This window comes from Saprolegnia diclina, assembly GCF_000281045.1.
Source record: "Saprolegnia diclina VS20 unplaced genomic scaffold supercont1.56, whole genome shotgun sequence".
NCBI classification, from domain to species: Eukaryota; Oomycota; class Saprolegniomycetes; order Saprolegniales; family Saprolegniaceae; genus Saprolegnia; species Saprolegnia diclina.
In genome coordinates this window covers 346563-356144 of record NW_008246123.1, presented here as the reverse complement: position 1 = coordinate 356144, position 9582 = coordinate 346563, and the positions used below count along the sequence as shown (strand labels likewise).

The 9582-nt window shown below is 61.4% G+C and overlaps 8 protein-coding genes across 8 annotated transcripts; 5 read left to right on the top strand and 3 right to left on the bottom strand.

The window, feature by feature from the left end:
- Positions 1–240: 240 nt before the first annotated feature.
- Positions 241–2453, bottom strand: SDRG_13171 (hypothetical protein). Its single transcript, XM_008619252.1, has one exon. It carries the CDS (start codon positions 2403–2405, stop codon positions 339–341), a length of 2067 nt encoding a protein of 688 aa, XP_008617474.1. The 5' UTR covers positions 2406–2453; the 3' UTR covers positions 241–338.
- Positions 2454–2788: 335 nt separating this feature from the next.
- SDRG_13170 (arf/Sar family, other) lies at positions 2789–3432 on the top strand. The gene has a single exon (XM_008619251.1). The coding sequence runs from the start codon at positions 2836–2838 to the stop codon at positions 3382–3384; it is 549 nt and encodes a 182-aa protein (XP_008617473.1). The 5' UTR covers positions 2789–2835; the 3' UTR covers positions 3385–3432.
- Positions 3433–3766: 334 nt separating this feature from the next.
- On the top strand, positions 3767–4375 carry SDRG_13169 (hypothetical protein; the record flags this gene model as incomplete). Its single annotated transcript, XM_008619250.1, has 1 exon — positions 3767–4375. The coding sequence occupies one exon, from the start codon at positions 3767–3769 to the stop codon at positions 4373–4375; it is 609 nt and encodes a 202-aa protein (XP_008617472.1).
- On the bottom strand, positions 4362–5162 carry SDRG_13168 (hypothetical protein). The gene has a single exon (XM_008619249.1). It carries the CDS (start codon positions 5125–5127, stop codon positions 4414–4416), a length of 714 nt encoding a protein of 237 aa, XP_008617471.1. The 5' UTR covers positions 5128–5162; the 3' UTR covers positions 4362–4413.
- On the top strand, positions 5162–6155 carry SDRG_13167 (hypothetical protein). Its single transcript, XM_008619248.1, has 6 exons — positions 5162–5243; positions 5285–5414; positions 5464–5537; positions 5583–5630; positions 5674–5910; positions 5959–6155. Exons 1-6 carry the CDS (start codon positions 5241–5243, stop codon positions 6055–6057), a joined length of 591 nt encoding a protein of 196 aa, XP_008617470.1. The 5' UTR covers positions 5162–5240; the 3' UTR covers positions 6058–6155.
- A 207-nt stretch (positions 6156–6362) lies between these two features.
- Positions 6363–7319, top strand: SDRG_13166 (hypothetical protein). The gene is made up of 4 exons (XM_008619247.1): positions 6363–6479; positions 6526–6624; positions 6667–6839; positions 6883–7319. The coding sequence occupies exons 1-4, from the start codon at positions 6399–6401 to the stop codon at positions 7034–7036; spliced, it is 507 nt and encodes a 168-aa protein (XP_008617469.1). The 5' UTR covers positions 6363–6398; the 3' UTR covers positions 7037–7319.
- A 235-nt stretch (positions 7320–7554) lies between these two features.
- Positions 7555–8345, top strand: SDRG_13165 (hypothetical protein; the record flags this gene model as incomplete). Its single annotated transcript, XM_008619246.1, has 2 exons — positions 7555–8148; positions 8196–8345. The coding sequence occupies 2 exons, from the start codon at positions 7555–7557 to the stop codon at positions 8343–8345; spliced, it is 744 nt and encodes a 247-aa protein (XP_008617468.1).
- Positions 8346–8427: 82 nt separating this feature from the next.
- Positions 8428–9397, bottom strand: SDRG_13164 (hypothetical protein; the record flags this gene model as incomplete). The annotated part of the gene is made up of 1 exon (XM_008619245.1): positions 8428–9397. Exon 1 carries the CDS (start codon positions 9376–9378, stop codon positions 8428–8430), a length of 951 nt encoding a protein of 316 aa, XP_008617467.1. The 5' UTR covers positions 9379–9397.
- Between the last annotated feature and the right edge of the window lie 185 nt (positions 9398–9582).

The window sequence follows — 9582 nt, the reverse complement described above, 5'->3', positions numbered from 1 at the left end:
GTTGTGCCGCCGGCCCTCACCAAGGCCGTCGAGCCCCCGCTTCCGACCAACGCGGAAGGCAAGACGACGGTCCCGCGCAACCCGTCCGGTGCGGGTGGCGCCGGTGGCGCCACGCCGGGCACTGCTGGCAGCAGCGCGTCGTCGATCGCTCTTGGCGCGTCGGCCGCGATCGCCATCGCCGCGCTCCTCCGCTAAGTCCTTAGTTGCCTACATCGTAGTCATTTCTATAAACGCCGGACGTGAAGGAAGCGTCGTCTGATATTTCTTCGCGTCTTGTAGCGAAACTCAACCTCAAACTGACGAGAAGGGGGTAGGGGATACGAAGTCACCACGTATGCTTACTGCATTGGTTGAACGCGCAGTGGCGCGAGGTCGGTCCACGCCCGCTCTCTGCGCACGAGAAGGAGTTCCTTGTAGAGAGAGCTCGCGCCGGTCTCGTCGAGGCGGTTGCCGTAGACGCGGAAGAGGCGGCGGTTCAGAAGCGCATTGAGGAGCCAGCGCGGGTACATGTTGATGGCCATGAGGAACATACCGTCGACGACGACGTGCCCGAGCAGCCATAACGACGAGATCGAGACGCGGCCGTCCTCAGTGCTCTCGTCGCACGCGGCGACAAATCCGACAACGTCCTCGACGCGCTGGCGTGTGCTGCGCTCGACTTGACTCCCGGTGCTGGCGTCCCACGAGTGGAACGGGGCGTAGAGCAGCGAGCGCTTACTCCACGGTCGCATGTCCGTCAGGCCCGCGGGGATATCGTCGCTCTTGCTGGCAGCGACCCGGTTGTTGCTGCTGCCAGCCAGCGCCAGAATCGAGGGCTGGCTGCGGGGCTGGATGATGATGGATTTGACGCGGCGCATGGTCGACGTCGGGCGCGGGGGCCAGAAGACATCGACGGCCTTGGCGCCCAGAATGTAGAGCGACGCCGCGGTTAGCGCCACGAGCCACCACGTAAAGGCGGTGGCGACTACGCAAAAGTCGGTGCCGGGGTTCTCATGCATCGACCAGACGTCCATGCCGTCATTGCCGGCTGGGAACGAGTTGCTCTCAAAGTTGGCGGTAGCGTACGCGTCGGTCGCTTCGAGACAGAGACCGATGCGCAGTGCGAGGTCGGTGCGGTAGCAAAAGCAGGCGCACAAGATGGCAACGATGGGCTCCAAGCCGACGCGGACGCGCAACGCATGCGTAAGCCACGTCAGCAGCGCGAGCGCCACCATCATGGCGTCGGCAAGCGCCATCGCCGGGTACACAAAGGTGCCTGTGAAGCCGAGGCGTTCGTTCGCCTCAGCAAGGCTCCACTCAAAGACGTGCCACCAGTCGGTGAGGTAGAGCACGCACGCGCAGAGCGCGGCGCGCACCTGGACCCGGTACTGAATGCACGGGTAGAGGTCTGGGACCCAGAGCATGCCCGTCTCTTGGTATAAGTGCACGCACGAGACGAGCGCCACGAGCAGGCTCACGACCGCGTTGAAGGCGATGCCGGCGCCGACGAGGATGCGCAGCCACGCGTTCGCGTCTATCGAGTGACTCGCGTCCGTGTAGACGGTCTCGAACACAAAGGCCAGCGGGTCCGATGGGAGGGACCACACGTAGTAGGCGAAGTTGCCCTCCTTGGCGGTGGACCCGCGGAAGATGCCCTCCGTGCCTTGAAGCGACACGATTTCATACCCGAGCGTCGCAGTCCACGCCCCCGAGTCGGTCGCCGCCGTCGCGAGATGGACCGGCACAAACGGCGTCGAGACTTCGTACGGGAAGTCGAGGCCAACGTACGTTTTGTAGATGTCATTGATCGCCAGCGACGTGGGGTCGGCCACGACGCTCGACGTCCTCTCCGCCATATTGATGGTGTCGAGAGGAAGTGTGACGACCGTGGCCGCACCGCAGCCGGCTTTACGATACTTGTCGGGGCGACTGACGGTCATCGTTTGCAGAAAGACCGTAGTGAGCGCCGTCGGGGAGAGTACGTAGGCTTTGAGCGCGGTCGTATCTTCCGTCGCTCGGCCCGTGTACGCGCAGTCCACGAGCACATGGCTGTCGTTGAGTTGTAGTGGCAGAAGCGAGGAGAGCACGAGCGTGAGGTAGCTGCTCGTGTAGATGCGGTCGCCCGGCAGTGCTTCAAGGCAGGTCTCGAGAAGGTCGACGCGGCTCTCGTTGGCTTCGAGGTACACAAAGCTCGGTGGGCTCGCCAGCGCAGCGGTGTAGCCGCCCGCGAGGAGCGTCGAAAGGAACGTGGGCAGAAGCGGACTCGCATACACGTTGCCGGCGGTTGCGGGGAGGAGGCCGCCGACCAGCACCGTCCGGTTGCCGACGGACGCGAGGTACTCAACGTACACGATGCCGATGGTGCAGAGGCACGCCAGTACGCGGCGCACCTGGATGTGGACACCGCGCCACGACCACCGGGCCATCGGGCTTGGACAAGTTGTCAGTTGGCGGTTTATAATAGGCTAACAGGCGCGCGGGAGGGTACAACGCTGTGCCCAATTTGGGCCTGAGCCGTTTCGTGCGTGAGCGGTGAATAGACAGGTCACAGCAAAGGTCGACGCAGCAGTAGCTACTAGAGTCGACGATCGTGCGTCGGTGGTTGGCGCGAGGATCGTTGTCCATGGCGCAGAAATCCGCCCGTCCAGGACGCACTAGTGAGCCACTCGCCATGGCGCGGACGGCAGGATGAGACGTCGTAGGTTGCTGAAGCGAGCCGCTCTGCACGCGCGTGGCAACATGACGTGGCGTCGCGTGGGAGATTGTTCGTGGCAGTTGCAGGTTTCTTTATGTGGCAGTTGCCGAATTGGGATTTACGAGGTTTGTCCCAAGTGTGCAACCGACGGATCTCGCGTCATGGGCTCGACGCTGTCGCGGAAGATCGTCCGGTTCTGGACGCGGAACCACCGGCGCGTGCTGCTCGTGGGCCTCGACGCGGCCGGGAAGACGACGATCCTGTACCACCTGCGCCTCCACAAGACGATTCCGACGTTGCCCACGATCGGCTTCAACACGGAGGCCATTGCGTTCCATGGGCTCACGCTCGACCTCTGGGACGTTGGCGGCCAGGACTCGCTGCGGCCGTACTGGCGCCACCACTTTACTGGCACCCAAGGCATTGTCTTTGTCATCGACAGCTCGGACGCCGAGCGCCTCGAGCTCGCCAAGGCCGAGCTGCACGGCGTGCTCAGCGACGACCAACTCCACGATGCCTGCTTGCTCGTGATCCTCAACAAGCGCGACCTTATTCAGGGTGACGCCAGCGACATCGTGGCGCAGCTCGACTTTGAAAAGCTCTGCGAAGACCAAGGCCGCAAGTGCCACATACAGCCCACGGTCGCCACGACCGGCGACGGACTCACCGAGGGCTTCCAATGGCTCTGCGACACCATGTCACCACTCTAACACGATTACCTTGCAGAGCGTAACATGGCGCTTTCATTCTGCGACGCACGACAGGTAGAGACCATCGCAGATTCAAGCTTCATGAGCAGTTGACACGCTGGGACGGGTAGCTCGCCTGGCGTCGGACGAGGTCAAGCCCAGAGCAGCCTCGCATCCTGACGCTTGCTTTCGTCAGCTATTTCCTTGCTCGTAGCAGGGAGAGCCTTCGCGTCATAGCTCGTACGATCTCGACGAAGCAAAGGAGCTGGTCAAGTTGTAAGCAGAGGATGCCACGAATTTGAGCGAATTATGGCCAATCGGCGGCAAGATCGCCCACGAGAGCCAATCAAATGCGAAATAAAAAGGGAGGGAAACTAAGGCCCACACAAATTCGATTCCCAGCATGCCTCAAGCTGCGTCGCAGAAGGCTGGTGGCCGTGGACATGGCGGGCGCGGAGGTCGTGGCCATGGCGGGCGTGGAGGTCGTGGCAATGGCGGACGCGGGAACCAGAACCGGCCGAAGCTAACGCATGCGCAGCGTGTGGGCCGCGAGATCGCGCAGGTGCTTGGTGAGCGCAAGATCCACCTCGTCGTCCGAACGGTCGAGCTCATCGGCGAGCGCTTGACGCGCAGCGTGCTTAGCGAGACGCTGCTCATGGACAAGGAGGGCAAGACGCTCAAGACCACCACGGGCCGCGAGCGTACGCTGGGCGGTGCGTTCTTCACGCTGCTCAAGGAGCGCGTGACGAAGGAAAAGTACAAGGAGATCTACGCGCTTGAGGAGGAAGCCAAGAAAAAGGCGCGCAAGAACAAGGAGCGAGCGGCGCGGATCAAGCGCGAGAACGAGCTCATCGGCGGCCTTACGAGCCAAATGATCTTGAAGGACGACGACGCCGATGCCAAGGAGGACGAAGCCAACGACGCTGGCCCGTCCAACCCGCGCTTCCACTCGCCTCCCGACCGCGACGACGACGAGTTCAACGACGCGGATTACGAGATGGACGATATGTAAGAGGCTCTATTTATCAACAAGAAAAACCTGCTGGAACCTTAAAGACGCTTGTTGACGATGTGCATGCCGAGCGCGATCGAGCCCGCAATCACCGTCATCATGGTCGCGTGGCAGAACCAGTGGCTGCGCATGGGGCACTTGCCTTCCTTGGAGAAGCCGAGCGGGCAGCAACCGTGGGTCGGCTCCGTCTCGCGGCGCAAGATTCCCATCTCGATCGCCGTCTGGGCCCATTCGACGCCGTGGTTGTGGCCGCCTTCTTCGAGGCCAGCACGCGCGCGCGCCTGCGTTTCATTGAGGCAGGCCAAGACGCCCAAGAGGACGGGCACGCCCGTGTTGAGGTTGAGGTCCTTGAGGCCCTGCGTGACGGCCTCGCAAATGTACTCAAAGTGCATCGTTTCGCCCTTGATCAAGCAGCCAATGCAGATGACCGCGTCAACAGCCTTGGACGAGATCATGCGGCTCGCAGCGTACGGCAGCTCGTATGCGCCCGGCACGGAGAAGAGCACAATGTCCTTCTCGGCGACGCCAGCCTCCTTGAGCGTGGCGACGGCGCCGTCGCGGAGGGCCGAGATGACCTCTTCGTTCCACTTGGTGTAGCAGATGCCGATGCGGAGGCCACGGCCATCGAGGGCGCGGGTGCTAAGCGCTTCGAGCGCGGCCTTCTTGACGCCGGTTGCGTGCATGGCTTCTTGGTTTCTGCGGTCAAAATGCGGATTACCACGCAATCGAAATCCTCCGAATTCGGCAACCATAGTGCCTAATTAGGCACCAGAAGGCCTTCGCGAAGCCGCTTCCAGGTGCGCGAGGCACAGGTTCAGGCACTCAAGGTGAGTTCTGATTGCACTTAGCAAGATCGCGTCTCTCCATGGTACGACCCGTGACTGGATGCGCCTCACGCGCGCCGCGTAGTACCGTAGTCACAGCGGCGGCAACTCGGCGGTCGTCGTCGCTGGCGGCCGCAAGCGACTGCACACAACGTTTGCCGACGGCGTCGAGCTCGTCGAAGATTACACGAAGGACGGCCCGCCCGAGCTCTTGGGTAGTTTGGCCTTGACGATCGCTGCGGTCTACTGCGGGTCTCTCTCTAGTGCGCCGATGGAAGACCACGACGGCGCTCGGCGGCGACGGGCGGTGGGAGTACGAGATTGGCGAGCCTCTTCCGGTACTTGCTCGTGCGATGCGTGCGACCACGTATCGCGGGTCGTAGGCCGAAGGACGAAGCCGCGATATTGGCTTGGCGCCCAGCAGCACGCAGGTAGTGCTGTGGGGTTGAGAGGTTGTGGCTTTGGACCGTGTAGCCGACGTTTCTGTGCCGCGAGGCGCCTGCGCACTGGGAGTGGCGGGTGCGGAACCTTCCATACCCCAAAGAGACGTACGCCATTAGCATCGACGACGACGTACAAACGATCAGCATCCGAACAAGCAACAAAAAGTACTTTAAGCGCTTCCAGATCCCGGCCTTGGTGCGCCAAAACCAGCGTCTCGACGCGGCGGCCATCTCGTTCACGCACGAGAGCAACACGCTCGTCGTTCGCGTACGTCGACTCGTTGGCTAGGCATATCAAGAGGGACATTTACTCTAGTACAAGAAACCGGATGCTGTCGTGGCGGTCGAGCGCCAAGTGTTGCGCGAGCGACTCCACGCCGCGGGGTCCTCCGAGCCGCAGTGTCGCCAGCAGTGACGAGTGCAACATCACGACACCGACTCCAGAGCCAGAGCTACCAGACGTGTAGCTACTTGGTGCATAAACTTTAGTCGACTCAATTGTTTATATCTGGACGCGGACTGCCTGATGTAGCTCGAGCGACAGGAAGCTCGCTTTCCGTGACACCGCGAGCGAAGTGTGTCCTGTCGCAACGTATGCTTAACACCACAGTATCAACCGCAATAGCAGCAACCAACCTCGATCGACCTAAACCCCTTAGGTCCTTCCAGGATGTTGAATGTTCCTACTTCAAGGGAGAATGGTGGGTTTCTGCTTGCGTGAACCGTTCGTTCTGCAACACCCCTGGCGTTTCAAGAATGACGTCGCCTCGCCGCAATTCGAGCCCGCGCCAGTCGACGGCAAACCTCTTTAGTGCGCTGGAGGCCGTGCCCCGCAACGTACACCGGCTCCGCAAGGCCACTCTCACGGCGAGGCTGTTTGTAGGAGCACGGTGGTGTTCTTGTCACGCGCGACCAGATTCGTGCGGCGTTTGACTTTCTCGACGTCGAACACCGCGGCTTGGTCACCATGGAGAACCTCAAGGTACACTACTCCATCGTCGTCGATGCTATGGACGCCTCGTAGACGCGTCTGAGCATCTTTTACCCCGACATGACAACCCGCGACTTCCGCGTCCTCCTCAACAACGCGTCAGAAGTCACCGAGGACGACTTGTGCGACCTCTTGCTGCAGAACGACGTGACCGACTACGATCCGGTCGCTGACGCCTTCCGTGCCTACGACCCGGAAAACACGGGGTACGCAGCCAAGTGTGGAAGTCACGTGATGGGAGTGAGCTAGATATGTGAGCTGCCAAGTGCTCTCGCATCTCTTTGAGCGGTTGGGGTACGGCAGCCTCAGCGACGATGACCTCAAGGTGCTCGTCGCGACCGCTGATGTCGACAAGGACGGGCGTCTCAACCTCTCCGACTTCCGGCACCTCCTCGCCATGTAATAACTGCATCCTTTCACATCCCGTGTTCCCTGAGTGTTACGCTTGGACGAGAGTTCGACGAAGAAGTAGAAAGGGACAAGGATCGTCGACCACGTGGCGGCTTTTGGCGCGTTTTTGGCGGCGTAAGTGCGTCTATTCGCACCCAACTCGTTGCCGCGCACGGTTCTCGCGCGGGCGTCTCGTGCATCCACGACGCATCTGTAGCACGTGGACACCCTCGACAAACAAACAGCCCGCGTGCGGTCCCTGTGCTCACTAATGCAATGTCTTTGGGTCGCCTTCTCGATCCTGCATCCCAAAGTCCAAATATTGTGTGGGACGGGGATGCGGTGTGGGCGTCACTGCTGCATGCTCACCGCGTGGGCCCTGCGATGTTGCTTGCATATCCCGTTGATGGCAACCGATTCCTGGCGTTCCAAACGTAGTGTCGACTCGACGGTGCAGAGACAGTGGGTGTTAGGGAGCGTGCGTTTAGCCAAGAGCCCTCGCCACCCAGCCGTCTTTAGTCAGAAACGAAAATGGCGTCGACGGACCTCGTGTATGGTGTCTTCACGCCGCAGTGCTACGAGACGTACTTTACGCAGCACGACTTCCTCCACGTGGCATGCTTCAAGGCCGTGCTCTCCAAGGCGCTCGGCTACGCCATCATCCTCGGCAGCTTCATCCTCAAGCTGCCCCAGATCCTCAAGATCATCTCGGCCAAGTCGGTCGCGGGCCTGAGCCCGTCCGGGTTCTACCTCGAGGTGCTCGTCTTCGAGGCCAGCGTCGTCTACAACTTCCTCCGCGGCTACCCCATTAGCACCTGGGGCGAGAACGCTGTGATCCTCGTCCAGAACTGCATCCTCGTCTTCCTCCTCTGGGTCTACTCGAGCGCGCCGCGCTCCCAGCAGCTCCTCGGCGTCCTTATCTTCCTCGGCCTCGGCGCCGCCATGCTGCACCTTCCGGACGAGCACCTCTGGATCCTCCCATCTGCGAGCATCCCCGCGTCCATCATGTCGCGCATCCCGCAGGTCTTCTCCAACTTTAAGCAGGGCCACACGGGCCAGCTCGCGTTTGTGACGCTCTTCCTCAACCTCGGCGGGTCGGCCGCGCGCCTCTTCACGTCGCTCCAGGTAAAGCCTCATACGTTCCATCTCCAAGTTCTTATCGCCGTATGTAGGAAACCGGCGACCAAGTGCAGATGCTTGGCTTCCTCATCTCGGTTGCGCTCAACGGCATGCTCGTGGCGCAGGTCCTCTTCTACTGGCGCGCGACGGACGCCGCCATGGCCAAGGAGCAGGCCGCGACGGACAAGAAAAAGAAGGCGTAAGTGCCACGTCGACGACCTCTGTCCATACCGGCAACTTCATGGCGTTTCCGTCAAAGGCGAAAGAGTAAATTAGAAACGAAGATCATGAGGCCACCACCATGTCCACCATGGCCTCGACGCCGAGCGCGGTCGGCTTGGTCTCGGTCGGGTCGGGCTTGGTCTCGGTCGGGTCGGGCTTGGTCTCGATCCGGTCGGGCTTGGTCTCGATCCGGTCGGGCTTGGTCTCGATCCGGTCGGGCTTGGTCTCGATCCGGTCGGGCTTGGTCTTTGTCTGCCCGGCAACAAGCACAGGCGCCTCGGTGGGCTTGGCTACCCGTCGTCGGACTTGGGGTGGGCCCTGCGTCAAGACGGCGGGAAACTCGTCGACGTTGAGGAACGTAATGAGCTTGGGTGTGTGCAGCGAGCTGTAATAGCGAATGGCGGGTCCTGTGAACTTGGCCTTGGGAACCATGTCGTCCGCTCGCTTCTCTTCTTCCATGCGCTCAAGGCGGTTGAGGCTCTGCGTGTTGTCGACTTCGGTGCGAACAGCTTCGGCGAGGAGCTGGGCCTGCGTCATGCGCACGACGACCTTGGGCGCGGCCGCGTTCTTCTCGGCCTGCGCCTTGCGCGCTTCTTGAGCGTACCGCTCCTGCAAGTCGTGCGACAAGACACGCTTGTTGATCGTACTGGACCGAACCTCCATGGGGGCAACGTCGAGGGGCATTAAAGGCGGCGCGTCGACCACTGGAGGTGTGCGCCGAGGCCGCTTTGGCGCCACCGGCACTGGCTCCTTGAACGCAGATCGTGTGCTTCGAGTGCGCTTGGCCGGGCGCTCTTCGTCTGCATCATGCACTTCGTCGTCGGGCGCTTCGTCGTCGAAAAAGTCCGAGTCGACAACGTCCTCTTCCTCAGCTTCGGTCGAGTAGTCGTCGTCCTCGCCTTCGGCCCACACCTCGTTGTTCCAGAAGGTCTCGTCGGCCTCGGCGGCCTCGCCGATGAGCTTGTTGATGCGCGACCCGCGGCTCGACCGGCTCGGCAGCGCGTACGTGGCCATGCTTGGAGGCAAATGCTGGAATCTTAGAGCATCCGGATACGAAATCTGCCGAATATTATTTTAAATTCGGCATCGACGTCCTTGCCAGGTTGCTCGCATACCGACCGGGGCATGGGACGCCTGCAGGCAGTCGAATCTCGTGATGCGCCGAAGCTAGAAGGACTCGACGTACGGGGCTCCGTCGGAGCCATGCTATGCTTGATA